This window comes from Brassica oleracea, chromosome C4 (genome assembly GCF_000695525.1).
Source record: "Brassica oleracea var. oleracea cultivar TO1000 chromosome C4, BOL, whole genome shotgun sequence".
Classification (NCBI taxonomy): Eukaryota; Viridiplantae; Streptophyta; class Magnoliopsida; order Brassicales; family Brassicaceae; genus Brassica; species Brassica oleracea.
The window spans coordinates 25836036-25854349 of record NC_027751.1 but is presented as its reverse complement, the minus strand read 5'-3'; the positions used below and the strand labels follow the sequence as shown (position 1 = coordinate 25854349).

At 33.4% G+C, this 18314-nt stretch overlaps 3 protein-coding genes and 1 non-coding gene across 4 annotated transcripts; 1 reads left to right on the top strand and 3 right to left on the bottom strand.

Annotated features, from left to right (window-relative positions):
- The first annotated feature begins 9901 nt into the window (after window positions 1-9901).
- On the top strand, window positions 9902-12332 carry LOC106341508 (F-box protein At3g60790-like). The gene is made up of 4 exons (XM_013780267.1): window positions 9902-10198; window positions 10959-11588; window positions 11754-11927; window positions 12015-12332. The coding sequence occupies exons 1-4, from the start codon at window positions 9902-9904 to the stop codon at window positions 12330-12332; spliced, it is 1419 nt and encodes a 472-aa protein (XP_013635721.1).
- Window positions 12333-12686: 354 nt separating this feature from the next.
- Window positions 12687-14668, bottom strand: LOC106339551 (probable protein S-acyltransferase 14). The gene is made up of 7 exons (XM_013778381.1): window positions 14196-14668; window positions 13852-14056; window positions 13674-13765; window positions 13465-13588; window positions 13287-13372; window positions 13129-13194; window positions 12687-13038 (listed from the first exon to the last, which is right to left on the bottom strand). Exons 1-7 carry the CDS (start codon window positions 14403-14405, stop codon window positions 12919-12921), a joined length of 903 nt encoding a protein of 300 aa, XP_013633835.1. The 5' UTR covers window positions 14406-14668; the 3' UTR covers window positions 12687-12918.
- Window positions 14669-14965: 297 nt separating this feature from the next.
- Window positions 14966-15038, bottom strand: TRNAK-CUU. Its single transcript has one exon. It is a non-coding gene; the product is annotated as a tRNA-Lys (tRNA).
- Window positions 15039-15182: 144 nt separating this feature from the next.
- On the bottom strand, window positions 15183-16690 carry LOC106339371 (proteasome subunit beta type-1-like). Its single transcript, XM_013778164.1, has 6 exons — window positions 16500-16690; window positions 16328-16435; window positions 16064-16145; window positions 15702-15974; window positions 15526-15612; window positions 15183-15454 (listed from the first exon to the last, which is right to left on the bottom strand). Exons 1-6 carry the CDS (start codon window positions 16544-16546, stop codon window positions 15380-15382), a joined length of 672 nt encoding a protein of 223 aa, XP_013633618.1. The 5' UTR covers window positions 16547-16690; the 3' UTR covers window positions 15183-15379.
- Window positions 16691-18314: the final 1624 nt, after the last annotated feature.

Sequence of the window (18314 nt, the reverse complement as noted above, 5' to 3'; positions counted from 1 at the left end):
CTCCCAAACTCTGATTCTTTTCATGAGTTGTCGACAGCAAATGAAGAAAGTGAGAAAGTGACTTTTGTTTCAGAAAAAACAAAACGACGTGTTTTCAAAAGCCCACAACGACGTCGTTTTCTATTTTTCCGTTCTGATAATCCACGTAATAAACTCATTTAATCCACGTAACCAACGTTAAATCCACATAATACACCGTTAGAATAAAGTTAACGGAAACACGGTTCATGTATGTATTGACCGAAGAGTGTTAGGTGATGTATGAATTTTAAATAAAAAAATTGTTGATGTATGTTTTTGCACAGGCCCGGAGTTCATGTATTGATCGGGACCGCGTCCCGCTGTTGATGTATGAATTGGCCGTTTTTCTGTATAACTCAAGTATAACTTAACATCAATATTACCCAGTGGAACGAAGTATAACCCAGTACAACTAAGTAAAACTATACAGTATAATGTAGTATCCGAAATTTGAAAATTTTGAAATTTTGAAAATTTGAAAATTTGAAAATTTGAAAATTTGAAAATTTGAAAATTTGAAAATTTGAAAATTTGAAAATTTGAAAATTTGAAAATTTGAAAATTTGAAAATTTGAAAATTTGAAAATTTGAAAATTTAAAAATTTGAAAAATTGAAAATTTGAAAATTTAAAAATTTGAAAAATTGAAAATTTGAAATTTGAATTTCAAATTTTTTATTATTTAAATTAATAATTTCAAAAATGCAAAAGGACAAAATCGGATATTCATATTTCATTAAAGCAATAGGGGTATAGAAGATCTGAGAGCCATAGGAGATTGACTCTACCACAAGTGGGGGCAATAGAAAAGTTGGCTCTCTAGTCTCCTCGGTGGTCGGAGAAAACAAAGGGGATTAGGTTTGTTAGATTTAAAAGAAATTAAAAAATCTAAATCAAAGGACTTAACTGGATTTTCATTAGACATTATTAACTTAATTGAATTTTCATTAAAAAGGATTTTCATTAACAACTTCATTAACATAGTTGTTCAAAAAAAAAAAAAATTCATTAAAAAGGTCTCTTTCTTTTCTCTGTAGTATCTTTTACATAGAGGAAGAGAAGAGATGATATCCTTTTTTGTTTTTTGGTTTCTGATCATTAGATCAGAGTTATATTCGGCTTATCCGAGTAAATATTCCGGTTAGCTGATTCGTTGTTTTCGCGATGGTGATTTTGTTGTGTTCTTCGATCCGCAACAGAGCTTTGCTTCAGTTCTTCTTTCCTTTTCTCTGTTTTGTTGGATCGATTAATAAAGTTTCGAGTCTCAGTTTCGCTTCTCACTTCGTTCTTAATCCTATCCCATCAAATACCATCTTAGACATTTGCTTCACACTGTCACTTTAACCGCTTTCTAGGAGAATCAGTCTTCACTTTGTCTTTGACATCTATGGTGTATGGTGAAGCTTCTCCGATTGAAAGAAGGTTAGGTAAAATAGAATCTTTGGGTCACTTTTGGAGTAGATTAGCAGAGCCGGCGTTATTTGTAACGGTCCGGCATAGAGTCTTCCTTAAATTTCGACTGAAGCTTCCTCAAGCTCTCAATTCTGGTGAATCAAAATCCCTCTGCTTTGGTAGTTTATGGTTTAAGTGGAAAGCGTCTCAGGCTTTACAAGCATAGATCATTGAACCAGCGGTGGAAGCTTGTTCTGATGGGAACGTACGGCGGTGCTGCGACACTGGATCCTCATCTTGGACGGAGGTGCGTGAGGAGCGTGGAGAGACGTGTTATGAAGGTGGAGACATTACGAGTTTCTGACCTAGAACACTCATGCAAGAGCGTTTGATTACGTGCGTCTCTTAGGGCATCATTATCCATTGTCCTTAGAATGGTGTCCTAATGATTTTTTATTGTTATTTTTAGCTTAGGATTTTTGTTGAAATGATGTGATTATTGGTGGGACTTAATCTTGGTCCTTCGGATTTTTTTTTTTTAAATAACTAGTAACATATATATAAGATAAAACTTATTTCCATTTTACATTTAATATAACACACAAATTATCGAAATATATTAAATTTAATAGAAAATTACAAAGTTCTTATTACATTACATTGTAAATAAAAACATACAGAGAGAATTAAAAGCAAACACACATTTTATTCAATTCATAGAAACTTTAAAATTACATTGGGAGATGTCCAAATTGATCTCATATATTGTCAACCAAATCTGCTTTTAATTGGTGATGGCCTGGTGTATCCCGAACATCTGCTCGACGTCCCATTGTAGCACCGAAATTTGTAGGCCGTCTGACTACAAAAGTGGTATCCTGATCTTCTCCTTGTTCAAATACTGATGTGTTACCGTAGGAATCTCGTTCATCTTCGACAATCATATTATGGAGTATGATACATGCTCTTATAATATTTCCTATTTTGTTTTTATCCCATAAACTAGACGGATTTCTAACAATCGCGAATCTAGCTTGCAGAACTCCGAAGGCACGCTCAACATCTTTACGCACAAATTCTTGGTGTTTAGCAAATAAACAATGTTTTGGACCTTGTGGGAGTCGGATAGATTGAATAAAAATAGCTCATTTCGGATAAATACCATCGGCGAGATAGTAAGCCAAATGGTGTACTCCCTTCCGTTGACATGGAAATTGACTTCCGGAGCGTTTCCGTTAATAATTTCATCACAAACAGGTGATCTATCAAGTATATTAAGATCGTTCATAGTATCCAGAGGGTCTTGTGAAGCTACCGCCTCCAACAATTGTGGGTTTTCCGGTTCCTCGTGAATACATTCCTTTCCAAGCGACTGGGCAATTCTTCCACTCCCAATGCATACAGTCGATGCTTCCAATCATTCATGGGAATCCACGTTGTTGTCCAATATATAGTAGCCTTTGCAGATCCTCCGGTGTTGGACGTCTTAGGTAGTAATCGCCAAACAACTGGATTATTCCGGCGGTAAAATTGTGCAGACAATTTCTAGCTGTTGTTTCACCCATTCGGATATATTCGTCAACGGCATCAGTCGCACCACCATACGCCAATTGACGAATTGCTGTGGTACATTTTTGGAGCGGAGATAGGCTAGACCGTCCGGCTGCATCTTCTTTTGGTTGAAAATACTCAATTTCTTGCGAGAGACGATGAACAATACCCATGAACAATGACTTGTTCATCCGAAACCGTCTCCGGAATATATTGTGCGGGAATGTTGGAATGTCGCTAAAATAATCATTCCAAAGCTTCATGTGGCCTTCTTCTCGGTTTCTCTCAATATGGATACGCTTTTTTGGTTCGGGAGTAGTATCTGGAATTTGTAAGAATTCTTCAACCATAGTTTCAAATTCATCATCATCATCCTCTCGGTGATAATGATAATGAGAAGAAGATCTCATTTTGAATAAAAAAAACAAATAAAATGTTGTAATTGTATTTGTAGATACTGGAGAAATTGTTTTTGATACGAGAAGTTGAAGTGTTGTAATTTTAAAGACAATATGTTTCTATAATTTATAGGTGAAGAAGAAATAATCTTGTGATTGTACATTGTTTGTCTTGTGACCCTTTCGTACATCATGTGACAATTTAAACCCATTTTTTTGACATCTACTCAATTATAACACGAGTTCAATGTATGTGGAAGTGGTTACGAGTTGTATAGTCACATGTACTGACTTATAGTCACGAGTACAAAGTAAATAATTAGAAGAAAAATTGGAGATTCAAAGAGCAGACCAATTAACCAAATCCACAATACAAAGTTACACATCCGAGTCATTCAGAGCTAAGTAGAGTCACATTTTACACTAAGTACCAGTCACATTACACATTAGATAAACACAACGACGAGGCCAATGAAGACTAAGACAATAACCATAGCCGCAACTAAGGACTCGAAACTCCACGTTGATCTACTCTTAGCCAACTCACAGACCATGTTCTCTAGTCTAAATAGCTTCTGGTCAGTGTCATAGTCACTCAACAAGGTCAGAGCATCTACCTTCTCATCTAACTGAAGTGTGTGTCTATCCCTGGCTCTCATCTCCTCCATTACAGCCTCATCCCACCACTTCCACACATGACACTCTCCATCATCTGCATTAGCACACGTATAGTATCTGCGGAAATCCTTAGACGTAGCTATCTCCGGTTCAATCCCACAGTAGCAAATCTGTGGAATTCCGAACTCAACCTCCGGCTGAGGAGGGTACACAAAGGCCTGAGCGTTCTCGTACTCTAACTGAGCTTGGTCCTCCTGAATGAGAGCTTCTACTTCGTTGTACTCACTGTCGAACCCATCCCCACCAAACGTCTCGGACTGTGAAGGTTGTGAATAGCTGTAATCAAGACCCAAGGCTAATCCGAAAACTGCAAAATATTACAAGATAAATATTATTAGAGAATTAATTTATAAAACTGCAAACAATTACAAGAAATCATGGAGAATGACAACGAGCAAGTAAACATACTACATTAATTCATAAAGGTTTTAGTACACATCGACCACGAAGCAAATTAAACATAGTACAGAGATTAATTACCTTGAACACTGGACGAAATGGTTGTTTTCTAGTTGTGTATCACTGGCTCTCTTTAGACGAGCCTCACCTCACCTAGTTACCTTAGAAGCAAAGGAACACACATCAGAAAAAGAACACACATATCACCCCAAAGAACACATTTCACTAAATATACACGATAACAACAGAACATGAAATATAATTTAAAACCATAAATCAACACCAGTAACTACAATTAAAATTTTATGATGGATTAATCAAGTAATCAAAGCAATGAACGAGTACAAAATTTATTTCAGATTAATCATGTAATCAAAGCAACCGTCGGGTAAATCTTTCTATCAGATTAATCAACTAATCAAAGCAATGAACGAGTAAAAATTTCTATCATCAGAGTTTAAACACAAACCGAAAACAATAAAATTCCCAACCAAGTTTATCGAGAACCAACTACATGCAAATACTGAATACAGAGGAGGAACACCCACCCTTCCACCTTCGAATCGCAGAATATGATGTTGATGAGAGGGGAGAACCGTCGACAGAACCGTGGAGAGATCCGTCGGGAGAAGCGTTGAGAGACCGGTCGAGAGATCCGTCAAAGAAATTCGGTGGAGAAGAGAGGAGAAGCCTCGGGAGGAGATCTGTCGGTGGAGAAGAGAGGAGAAGCCTCGGGAGGAAATCTGTCGAGAAGAGAAACCTCGGGAGGAGATCCGTCGGGAGGAGATCGAAGAGAGGAGATTCGTCGGTCGAGAAGAGAGGAGATCGAAGAGAGGCGATTCGTCGGTCGAGAAGAAGAAAAGACGAGAAAATCAAATCACAACCCTTACCCAAATCGATTATCCCCTCCCCGGTTTCATCGCCCAATCACACCAAGCCACGTATCACCTAACGACGACAACAAAAACATCTTAAGTTAGATATGTCCTTAGATAATTCTCTCTTTTTGATTTAAATTAAATGTCATTTATGCTAAGAACATCCCATTAAGACGCCGTTAATCTTGCCCTTAGTGCTTCTGCAGTCAACACATATTCCATAATACGACACTTTCTCGAAGATATTGATCCAAATCAATGTAATGGATTTGGGTTTTGGGCTTTAAATTTAAGATTGTAAATGATGGGGATTGGGTTTATGATATATTGCTTGTATCTTTGCCCATTGGACGTACGAAATGAAATCGAAAGTTGACAAAACAAAATGATATATTACTTTCTCATTGGATTTATTTTGTCTATTTTCTATTTTTTCCTATATTTAATTTAAGTTGAAACTACACTTTAATTAATGCAAAGTTCGCAAATCTACAGTTTATTAATGAGAATCGAAAAAATCCACTTTTTAAAGTTAATTTAAGTTCAAACTACACTTTAATTGTACAAAAGCCTTAAACCCCAACTAATGAAACAGAAAGAGTAGACGTTTTCATTAATTTCAACAACTTTTTGCACTTAAAAATATTCATATTAAAGTTGGAAAAGCGGAAGAAAGCAAAAAAATAATCTTGTTAACTTCAATACGCAAATAATCCTCATAATCGCTTCGTATTTATTGAATTGATTATTAGTAGTATACGCTATCATTAACTTTAACAACTTCTTGCACCTAAAATAATTAAATAATACATTTCAACGTTGGCAAAGTTGAAGAATGCTAAAAAAAGAAAAGAAGACAAAAAGAGTTTTTATTTGGATATTCATAGGCAATTAAATTTCTATGGAAAAAATAAATTAAAAGCTCAAACAGAATCTGCTTCCCTAACTGAACCAATTAGACCAATAACTTTTTCCTTAGCCCTTAATTACAAATCACTCTATTTGTTTTTATTATTTATTAAACATTTTGCTCTCGAACTACAGAATAGGAAAACTAGATTTTAGAATATACAGTATATGTTCTTAATACGGCTACAATACGATCATAATCATCTTCTCAAGATGGCAACGTTAAGGACGTAAGGGCAATGTGCAGCTGCTCAGAAAGAGGACAGCAAGCAGGCCAAAAAGCAATCCCCAAGACCTCACTGAGTCTGCCAATTTGTCATACCCAGTTAGTCATGACAATTGCTAATATATTTTGGCCAAAATTATTCGTGCTCAACGCTTTAATGAAGATATCTACAGCAAGACAAGAAGATTTGCAATAGCTCAGCTAGAATGAAACAATTGTCAGTTTCAGTATGATAATTATATTCATGAAAGATCGGATTGGTACTCAATGAAACAACAAAAATCTATGGTCTGGGAATTGACCAGCCGTATCAATTCCCAGACTGATACTTATGAGTTAGACCCGAGAAGTATATCCATTGGCCGTGATAAGCTTCTGGAAAAAATAGCTCAAAAGATTCATTTCCCACTCAGTATGAGCAAGCGTAATTTTGTAAACATGCATAAAGTTCAGAAAAAGACCTAAACGCTGTATTTTGCTCACATATATAAATTGAGATCTTGTTATGTTTCTATGACCACAACCAACTCATAAACCATCTTCCGTCGAGTGAGAAAAAAATAAGAAGAGAAACTCTCCAGTTATGACTAACGTAAGTGAGCACTTCAATATTAAAAACTATTTCGTTGTATTAAACAAGAATATCAGAGTTTGATGTTCTGTTTTTGTGTATATATAGGTGATCCTTGTTATTGGTGCGAATTTCTTTCCCATATTGTGGACGTGTCTTGATGAGTTAAACATGTAATAATTTTTGGTCTGTATGTCTAATAAAATATCAGAGCCTCATATTTCTTTGCATATTAGAATAATGTACTTTACAACTTAGACAAAGTAATAATCAGCGCCTTGCGCGGGATGTGATTATTAGTTTCGTTATTTTTAATAAAAAGATATTAAATCTGTTTAATCTGGATATTGGTTCGGTTTTAAGTTTGTTTTTTGTTTCTAATCTTCTAAAATATAACTATTATTTTAAATTAATATTCATTTTAGTTTATTCGGTTAAAATGTTTGATTTTTTTTGTTTTTTCCGGTAAAAACCAAAAATTAATATTATTTGTTTATTTTCATGCTATGAATTTTAGATAGTCGTCATGTCGAACCAATAGTTTCATATTATAGTTTCTAACCAGATAATAGTTTAAAAAAAAATTATTAAGACAAATCATTTCACTACAATTTGGTCGGTAGAGAAAAAAACATTAAGAAAAAATATTTCAACTTTCAAAAAAATTAGATACTTTAGTTGTGGTGAATACTTAGTTACAAGGTGCTCAGATCAAGGCGCACATGTATGTGTATGTAAAAAGTATATAAAAATAGTTGACAAATATATAAAGATATTGTTAATTAATATTGAAAGGAAATAATCGTCGATTGTCGTTCATATGGATGCAGAGCTACCGGGATGGTTCGCAGAGTCTACATGAGTATGTTTTTGTTGCTGACAAAAAAATATTAAATGACATTTTTGTTCAAAAGAATACATGAAAGATAAAATTAAAATTAATTTAAAATAAAAAAGGCCTTGACATTAGTCCTTTTTCATATAAAGAAAATAAAATTGTATACGTAAATAGGGGTGGGCACAAATCGAATATCTGGGTATTTAGAAGCATTCGTGTCGATTCGACGGTGACTCGGATATCCAAAATGTTTTAGAATTTTAAGGAATGTCCGATTTGATCCGTAAATAAAATAGAATTGTAAAAATAATTGAAAAATTTAATAATAACATTTTATTACAAAAATAAAACATTATTTAACTTTTTAAATTCTAGTACCTAATATAATAAATTTAATTTATAAAAATATTGTAAAACGGATATAAAGTATAATATATATAACATAGATATATAATTCTTTACATATATGTATATATATGCATATAACAGATCGAATTAGATGTATGTTCCTAAAAATATTGGTATTTGTGATTTGCTTCCTTTTTGGATATTGTATTTTAATATTTGATTTGTTTCGTAAAGTTACGGATACCCAGATTTTTTGGTTCAAATCAACACGGATAACAAATCGAATCAAAATTTAACTTTTTAAATTCTAGTACCTGATATAATAAATTTAATTCATAAAAATATTCTAAAACTGATATAAAGTATAATATATATAACGTATATATATAATTCTTTACATACAGTAAAACCTCTATAAATTAATAACATTGAGACTTTGAAATTTTATTAATTTATAGAGACATTAATTTATAAAATTTCCTTATTTACATTTTTTTATTTTAAGATATATTTATTATAAGATAAAAAAAATATTTGATTTTAGTTTATAGACATTAATTTTTATTTTTTGAAATTTGACATTTATATTAATTTTATTATATTATTTTTTATATATAATATATATTGCATAGAACTTAAATGTTGTTTTAGATATAATATTACTAAATCTCCTCAAAAATATATTAATTGTTAAGAAAATATAAAAATAATTCCATTATGAATATAAAACAAACAATATAATAATAGGGTCTTACTTATATAAATATGTATACATATAAATTATTAATTTATAATTTTAATGGGACCATATATTTACATAGAATTTTCTAAAAAAATATTATCTTATTATTTTATCGATTTGTGTCAAATTTTGAACCCACCCAAGTTGGGACCAGCGAAATTTATTAATTTATAGAGATTATTAATTTATCGAGTATTAATTTATAGAGGTTCTACTGTATATGTATATATATGCATATAACATATCGAATTAGATATATGTTTCTAAAAATATTGGTATTTGTGATTTGCTTCATTTTTTGGATATTGTATTTTAGGTTTGATTTGTTTCGTAGACTTATGGATATCCATATTTTTTGGTTCAAGTCAAAATGGATAAGAAATCGAATCAAAATTTATGAATATTTTGCTCAACTTTATCCGTAAACAATAAAAATAATATATATATATAGTTTAGCTTTTGATTCGTTATCTATTTTTATTCGAACCGAAAATTCGAGAGTTTTATTGGAACCATGTATGTGAGTTTTATATTTTAAAAAACGCAAAGTACATAGTGTGAACACATTTATGAATATAGTGTGAACGCGTTAACATATTTATTATCAAATCATTGTGAGACTTCCACGTGTCTATTATAGTGTGAATGCATTTATTACAATGCTTATCTTTTACTAATATATAAGGGATTCATTTTCTTTTACAAAAGAATAATTAATTTCTATGTATACACATATGCCAAAAAAGGAAACACAATAAGTAAATCATAATTTCTAAGGTCAAAAGGAAATAAAAATAAAGTAGTCAAGAAAATAAACTACTTAATATGACTAAACATTAATTCCTTCGTGTTCATAAGCTCCATTTTTTTTTTTTTTTAATATCTCCCATTGTCTCAACATTAAAACTCTCTCGCTTTAGTTTTTCTCTCATCTTCTTTGATTGAAAAGCCATGAAGAGACACTCATCATCATTGTCATCATCATCACCTGATGCAAAAATCAGAAAGCTACAACATCCTTTCATTGATGGTGATTGTATCAGCGAACTCCCAGACGATCTATTACGAATGATCCTTTCAAAATTGTCCACTGAAGAAGCTGTGATGACAATTCTTTTATCACCACTATGGATGGATTTGTGGAAATGGAGACCTCATTTCGTCTTGGATATGAAAAGGATCTTGGATAAAACTCCCACCAGACTTTGGGACAAAGTTTCCGCTCAGTTGGCTAGTTCAATGGACAAGGTTCATTCATTTTTTCTTCTATTCACTTCTCTTCTTTTCAATTTCATTTCAATAATTTTGTAAAGATTTGTATTTAATATAATACGTAAAATAGGTCGCCCAATAAACTGATGTTTGGATAGATGATAATACCTTACGGATTTGTAGTAAAAATGTTATAGTGAATCAAATCTATGAAGTTATATGCGATAAATACTATACCTTTTAAATACATTATTCAGCATTAAGATTATTACAATAAATTAAACGGAAAATTATAAAATAAAAGCGGTATTTTGTGTCAATAATATTGAAATTTTTAGAAATCAACTTTCATTTTCATAAAAAAAAAATTGTTTTGTTGCTATAAATTTTCACAATCTAAATTGATATTATGATTTTACTAGTATGATAAATATTTTTAGTTAAAATCAAAACTATGGATAAAAATGAAATTTGATTAAAACTATACATTTCTTAGGACAAAAATGATCTTAAAACAACAATTTCTGAAAATATGATCAATGGGTTTGAAAGAGAGTAAAGTGTAGTGAGTTAGAATCTAGAAACAGTGATGTGTTGCATTTACGATCCCCACAGAATAAATACACATACACTTAAGCAAAATCTATGCACAAACATGCTCTAAATTTTATAAATAGGTTTTAATAGACAAGTTCTATTGCATGCATGCAGATGTTTGTACATATATAGCATATGAAATTTATACCTGTACCATTTAAAAAAAAATTATAATCATTTAATTTTGTGGTTTCTGAAGACGTTCAGAAAACACCGCGGCAACCTGGAGAGCTGCACTATCACATCGCGATGTAATGATGTTACACTTCAAAATTGGATCCGACGTGCGACTCGTGTGAAACACACTAAAGATCTCACGCTAAACTATATACATGGTCATAAGAGACGTTACAGAGGAACACATACGGTCGACATGCTCCCAGAAATATTTTCGCATCCTAGCCTCACTTCACTGTCACTTAGTGGATACACTCTACTAAGAAGACGTGCCTTCATTAACTGTGGGAATCTTAAGACCCTCAAGCTTTTGAACATGTTCCTCTTTCGGGTTAGTCCCCTTAGGCGCGTTTTGGCAGCTTGCTCCTCCCTCGAGGTGATTGTGTTGGAAATCGTTTTCTTAAGCGGGCTTGGTGTGTTGAAGATTGGGAACAAAAATTTGAAGTTCTTGCAAGTGACTTTCCCTGACTATGTTGAGAGGATTGAAGTGAACGCACCCTGTCTAGATGTTCTAGACATCAGGGATATCAAATGTGAGAGCAAGAATAACTTCATCCTCACTGCTCCTAACATCCAGTTTGACAGAAACTATTGGGTTTCTAGGTGTGTTTATCGTCCTCACATTAGCTATAATGTATCAGAACTTGTTCAGGTACACATTTATATTTTTTACATTAAGATGATATTTTATTACTCAAATTTGAATTGGTTTTAGAAACCAGACCTGGAAAACAACTAATAAAAAACAAATCACAAACTTGTGTGGATATAATATATATATATAATTTGACATGTATGATGTATATATGAATCATAGGAGACAAAACACATTTGGTATGAGCTCCTGGTGAGTGACTTTCATGGTATGCCAAGGCATGGAACTTTATCGGTGAGTGTAGACATAACTAATCCTAAAGAAGTGAAGATATTGAAGGAACTTTTGCTTATGTGGACTACTTACAAAATGATAGAGCTTGAGATTTTGTTCAAGGTATACATTCATATCATGGTTGAATTCTCGTTACTTGGATAATGTTTTTATCATTTCTCTAACTCATTTATCATAAATTCATTTTAGACCAACAATGCTTCTAGAGAAGAAGAAGGTGAATGTTTTAGTGACGGCATAGCACACGGGAAGTTGTGGGAGAATGCAACACCGTTCCCTAACGCAGATTTTCGCGTTTATAAAGTGTGGATGTATAACTTCGATGGTTCGAGTAAAGAGGAGTTTGCGTTTGCCTCACGTTTTGTGATGCAAAAGACTGTGATGATGAAGATGATGATCGAGACCTCATCGTATCCACCGATGAAGAAGTTAGAGGTAGAAGCAGCTGTGGCAAAGCTAATGGAACTTCCTAAAGGTAATGAAGAGCTTAGTATTGAATGCTTCTGATGAGAGTTTGTTTCTAGTCTATATATTGCTAGTATAAACTATTTACTAGTCTTGCTCAAAAAAAAAAAAAACTATTTACTAGTCTTTTCTTTATTAATGTAAGGATTGTTTGGTTTTGGATTTTTTTTATTATTGTTTTGAGAACTTATGTTGATGTTTGAGGTTTACTTTGTCTTAATATGAATATTATCTGATTTGTTTTATTGTTCTTTTCTTTTGGTTAATGGCTTAACGCTTTCTCAAAACGGAATTGTGTTAAACATAGTTTCTTTTAGGTACTATATGAAAATTAAATTGTGACTATAAATCTTAGAGATTTAGATTAGGTTTTGTTTTAATCTTGAAAACAAGCTGTTTAAAACAAAAGCTGTTTAAGAAGGTGATAATATATTTAAGAAGATTAACAAATATGTAACCAACAATGCTAAGGTGTAATCCCCTCCATCGTCAGAAGTGCATCATCCTTCAAGCTAGTAGATTTTTGGATCCTTCAAATTGTCATTTCTAGGGTCTCACTGTATCCTACGTATTGTTGTTTTACATGAGGACGAAATGATGAAGATCAAAGTCATCTTCTTCATCAGCATTACTGGGAATCAAAGTCTGGCTTAGAAGGGTATTCAAGTCCCTGAAGCTCCGGCATTCTCCTCAGGTCTTCTTCTGAGTATCCTGGAATGAACCAGTACCTCTTATCCATTCCAAATACCTAAAGGGAGAAAAAGGCAACAGCTTAGAAACATGCAACCGGTATATATTCTTCAGAAGAATACCAACTCAGGTCTTTAGCTTAACTAACCTGTTCAAAGTTTTTCTTTCTACCGAGGTCATACCGCCATTTTCCACTTGTTTTCTTCTCATATGCCTGCTCACAACTCAACACCGAGAAAGCTCGATGAGAAAAGAGACAAGGGATGTACAGAGACTCTACAGGTTCATTTGTAGAGGAGGAGTTACCTCTATAGTAGTGGTATTGCCAGCTACCAAAGAAATGTGCATGATTAAGAAACCCATCACACTCAAAGCAAATGCCAAGTTCAAAACTGTTGCTCATGATGGTAGCAAACAAAGGTGAGATTGATAAATAGATTAAAACTAAATACCATATAAGCATAAGGAATACATCCCAACATACCAAATGAAAGAAAAGTAGTAGCAAGAGTTCCAGGCGTTCCAGGTATCTCTTCATCACTAAAGAAGGCTATGAAGTGCGGCATAAGAACCAAAGTCACAAGCGTCGTCTCTAAAAATGTGTAGAACTGCATTTTTAACACAGAAAAAGTTTTGACAAGATGAAGATATTATAAATGGTATTATAAGTCCAGGAAAAAAAAAAAAACTTACCAAGAAAAGAAGGAAGTACTTATAATTCAATGCTCCTACGCAGTTAACAACCCAAACGCAATGGTGATCCATCTTCAACACACACCTACCACCTATATACATCCCCAATGTTAAACACAATCAAGACTCTCTCTATATATGGATATGGTCAGGTAAAGAAGAGAGAGAGAGAACTTACAAACAGAACAATGATGGCAACGGGAAGGTTTAGGTTGGTTGCACTTTCTACAGAATCTAACTCTCAGGTTTGAATTATCAAACTCAAGACTGTTCAACGGATCAGATTCGCCTCTCTCTTCGTCACTAGCTGGTCTCCAATTAGGAGGGACAACACCAGGATCAGTAAGCACAACTGAGAAGTAGCTCCATAGAAGCATCGCCAGCTGCATCAAATTGAAATACAAAAAACACCACTTTCTTTAGCTAAAAAGACAGAACAACAAGACTAGTTCACATCTTAAAGAACCAAGCTTTGTTGTCCGAATTGACTTAAAGTACAAAGCTTTACCAATCTTGGCTTACAAGGAAATGGAAGAGGAGAAGGATGGTGAGAGCAGTAAAGGAATCAAACCCTCCTTGAGAGAGAGCTGGTCCGTAGTTAGTCAAAACGACGGCGTAGTAGGTGACACCGACGACGCCGAGGACTAAGAGGATCATGATTGATCCGAGGCCTTGTAAGGCTGTACAGAACTTGAACACGTTCCACGCCATTGCGGTTCCAGATCTATGCATTAGTCTAACAACACCAGTTGATCTATTACAGTATCTTAGAGATCAAAAATTAAACCTTTTTCAGATTTTAAGGAGACTCTGTTTGGTTCAGAGTATTAAAGGTTTATACTTTGTTTAAGGAATAGGATGAGAGTGATGATTCAAAGATGCAGACCCCATGGAGGAAGAATGGGTCTATGTGAATTGAAGAAGATGGAGCCTCAAGATTGAGACTTTTTCTTCTTTTGTTTTCTGCTTTTGGAGCTAAGAACATCATTATCCCAAAGGTTGCTTAAATTTTTTTTTTTAGTATAAATAAAAAGGAAAAAAAATTAAAAAGTGCACTAATCACGGATCGTCACGTGCTGATGGATTCCGCGAACAGTAAAAGAAAATTTGATATTTATTTTGCATGCGGAAAGAACGATGCTTGTGTTTTTGGTAAGGCCTAGACCATAAGCAATTCTTTTTTTAGAGAGATAAAGATGCTTTAAGCTAACTAAAGATTTGTAATTTAACGTCTTTGAGTCAATCAGGATCCAGAAGAAAATTATAAAATTGGAAAATATGAAAAAAGAAATCGCCCACCGTGGGGCTTGAACCCACGACCACAAGGTTAAGAGCCTTGCGCTCTACCAACTGAGCTAGACGGGCTTGTTGTTCTCAAACACTCACCCCCAATCAAGTTTTGTCACTCGTCCTCTTAACTTACCACTTCGAAGGGTCAAGAAGAGAGAACTCATGAGCTTCTGAGGATCGGCTCTATGTCCTGCGACAAACAACTATGCTCCACCGCGGTAGATAACCAAGACGGTTGTGTTTATAAATGAGAGAACTAGAATTTGTTATTGTTAACAACATAAGGAAACAGTTTTGAACTTCAAACACAGTTGATGATATTGATAACCGAAGGAGCTTTGAGGTGCGAATAAGAAAAAACGACAAGTAACAAAGGCGTGTTCCCACCCAACACACTCATATGCGCTGAAAGTCGCTTAGTCTTTCCTTAAGTCCATGACTTCGGTCTTGATGCCATCGGCCTTGAGAATCATGATCTCAAGCTTGTCTCCCTATTAAAAAAGCAAAGCACAAGTCAGCCATAGGTGAGAGTCATTCATCACAACTAGGGAAGGAAACTTACAGTGTAGATATCTCTCTCAGTGGCAGATGCGAAAACAGTCTTCACCAAGTCAACTGCTTCAGGTTCCGAAAGGGGAGTGATAGCATCCTACACAAGCAGAAGACTAGAAATAAACAGCTGCAATGATTCGATTATGTGCTTAGATTGCTTGAAGGCCCCAAGCGCAACAAACAAACCTGGGCAGGAAGCAGAAGAGGACTCGGACTCTTGAGCTGATTGTCAAGAAACGGCATGATCAGAGTCGAACCAGAACCTTGAGCACTGTATCCAACCTTCTCATACGAACCAACAGCGTCATACGTGAAGACACACCCTTTACCATTCTCGTCAAGCCCTCCGAGAACATTAAACGCATAGTAAGGAAAAAACCGCTTGAAGTAAAGCGTGTTGGAGAGAAGCTGGGCCATAGCAGGACAGCTCATCTGCTTGTTATGCTGATGTTGATAAACCTATAGCAGAGAAAAAGAGAACACTTTAATATATATGCAAGGGAGAAACTTTTCAAACAGAAGTGATGAATTGAAAACAAATCTCTCACCAAGTGCCTTGATGTAAGTACTTTCTGCAGAGCTTTCACATCAGCTTGAAAGCCAGAGGAAGAGAGCACAGCTTTGTCTGCTCTGGAAAGAGATTAGCAACTTTGCATACTCAATAAACAAAAAAAAAATGATATATTTTGCAAGAAACCCATAAACAATTACATGACGAAACCCACAAAATCCAGATCTACGAATCATCGATTGCAACCTTTTCTACAGAAACCCTAATCTACTGATTCCAGTAACAAAGAAGGGTTACTTACAGTTTATGGATTTTGGAGTAATCGCGAGTGAGAATGCTGTACCCGGTAGACATCCGAGTATCGGCGGCGATAACGCAGTAATCCGATCCAGCTATGGCCACACATGTTCTGATCAAAAACACACATGAGTAAATCGCGATTGCAAAACGCTCAATTAGACGAAGTGCGTTACCCTCCGTTGTTATCGTAAGGAGACCAGTTCGCGTGCTGCTTCGTCATGGAGAGTTAGTTACCTGTCTTCGGAAAATGGAGTCCTTTGTTAACAAAGAGGAACAGAGACTGGAATTTGCACCAGAGGGACGAGATTCGAGGGTGAGAAGAGCTCTCACTCTGCCTTTGTAAACACGAAAGGAGACGAAGACTGAAGACGGGCTTAAAATATAATATGGGCCTTTTAAGGTTGGTAATTGGATTTTTAACATTAAAAAAAGATTGATTGAGTTTGTTTTGGGTTAAAATATTCAAATTAAATATTTAACGCAAAAATCTTCAAACTAGTTTTATTTATTGAATTAATCTCTAGCATATCATAATTATCATTATTACCTGTAAATTTTTAATTTATGGATTTCTACATTAAGTAAACATAATTGAAGAGTTTTATCATTAAAATCTAAAAAATATAAAAAGTTCAAAATTTTATAATATCATATAAAAATTATCAAAAGATTTACCTGTAATAAAATTACTAAGAGATTAAAAATATATAAAAAAATATAATAAAAATTATACCTTATCTAATAAAAATGTAATAATAAATCTTTAGATAATGTTTATCATATTTTATGGATTATATATTTTTAATTTACACATATATAATGTTTATGTTAAAAACACATCAAACTCATATATTTACAAAAAAAAATAAAAATGCTAATTTTGAAAATTTAAGTTACTAATATTTAGATAATATTATAAAATTTTGATTTTTTTTTATTTTTTATATTTTTAATGGTAAAACCCCTCAATTGTATTTACTTAATGTAGAAACCCATAAACTAAAGATTTACCGGTAGTCTTGGTAATTATGACATTTTAGGGTTTAATTCATTAAATAAAACTAGTTTGAGGATTTTTTTCATTAAATACTTAGTTTGAGGGTTTTTGCTCAAAACAAACTTAGTTGAGGGGTTTTAATGTTAAAAATTCTTTATAATTTAAAGTTCATGGTTTAGTGTTTACCGTTTATAGTTTAGGGATTAGTGCTGAGAAATTAATGTTTAGAGCTTAACTTTTATGGTTTATGGTTTTCAACTCATTCGCCCTATTTTTGCAAACAGACAAAAATCAGAAATAATAAATGAGAAAGCGGATAATTTCGAAGTGTCAACTTATAAAAAACTAGGTTTGGGCGTTCGGTATCCTATTGAGCTCGGTTCGGTTGATTTAAATTTTTGGCACTATGCTCATAAATATTATTTGAGTTTTACTAATTTTGGGATTAAGTTTGATTCAGTTTATTCTGAATTCATTTCCGTTTTGTTTATAACCAAGGTCTAAAATTCAAAAAATCTATTAAAAACTAATAAAACCGACTAAAAATATTTAAAATATATAAATTATTCAAAAATATTACTTAACAAATATTTAAACTAACTAAAAAGCATTCAAAATTATAAAATAAAAACTATAAAAATCTCTGAAATATCTAAGTAAAAAATTAATAAATTTAACTAGTTTCAGATGTTTTGGATTATCCAGAACCCAAAATGAATTAGTTCTTAAGCCTATTTTTTTTAATGGTTCGAGGTTTAGTTTAAAACACCCATGCCTAATGAAAACAACGAGAATATAGTTAACAAAGCAGATAGACTAATACTACTATTTTCTAAATATTATTTCTCTCTTAACCTCTTATTACAATCGACTAATCTCTTTAGGGTTTTTGCTTTAGTTGTCATCATCATCAAGGGCAGCAAAACGGTTTTGTATAATCAAATCCTGAGCTGTTCCAGATGTTGACATCTTCACTTTTGCTATTGAGGAA

What these genes read in the sequence shown, in the direction of transcription:
- LOC106341508 (XM_013780267.1), top strand. Translation starts at nt 9,902, where the DNA reads ATGAAGAGACACTCATCATCATTGTCATCATCATCACCTGATGCAAAA. An exon ending in TGGCTAGTTCAATGGACAAG is followed by an intron (nt 10,199 to 10,958) that starts GTTCATTCATTT and finishes TGGTTTCTGAAG; the next exon opens with ACGTTCAGAAAACACCGCGG. An exon ending in AGCTTGAGATTTTGTTCAAG is followed by an intron (nt 11,928 to 12,014) that starts GTATACATTCAT and finishes AATTCATTTTAG; the next exon opens with ACCAACAATGCTTCTAGAGA.
- LOC106339551 (XM_013778381.1), bottom strand. Translation starts at nt 14,405, where the DNA reads ATGCATAGATCTGGAACCGCAATGGCGTGGAACGTGTTCAAGTTCTGT. An exon ending in TTCTCCTCTTCCATTTCCTT is followed by an intron (nt 14,057 to 14,195) that starts GTAAGCCAAGAT and finishes AATTTGATGCAG; the next exon opens with CTGGCGATGCTTCTATGGAG. An exon ending in GAAAGAAAAACTTTGAACAG is followed by an intron (nt 13,039 to 13,128) that starts GTTAGTTAAGCT and finishes TTCTCCCTTTAG; the next exon opens with GTATTTGGAATGGATAAGAG.
- LOC106339371 (XM_013778164.1), bottom strand. Translation starts at nt 16,546, where the DNA reads ATGACGAAGCAGCACGCGAACTGGTCTCCTTACGATAACAACGGAGG. An exon ending in CCTTACGATAACAACGGAGG is followed by an intron (nt 16,436 to 16,499) that starts GTAACGCACTTC and finishes GTTTTTGATCAG; the next exon opens with AACATGTGTGGCCATAGCTG. An exon ending in TACTTACATCAAGGCACTTG is followed by an intron (nt 15,975 to 16,063) that starts GTGAGAGATTTG and finishes TCTCTGCTATAG; the next exon opens with GTTTATCAACATCAGCATAA.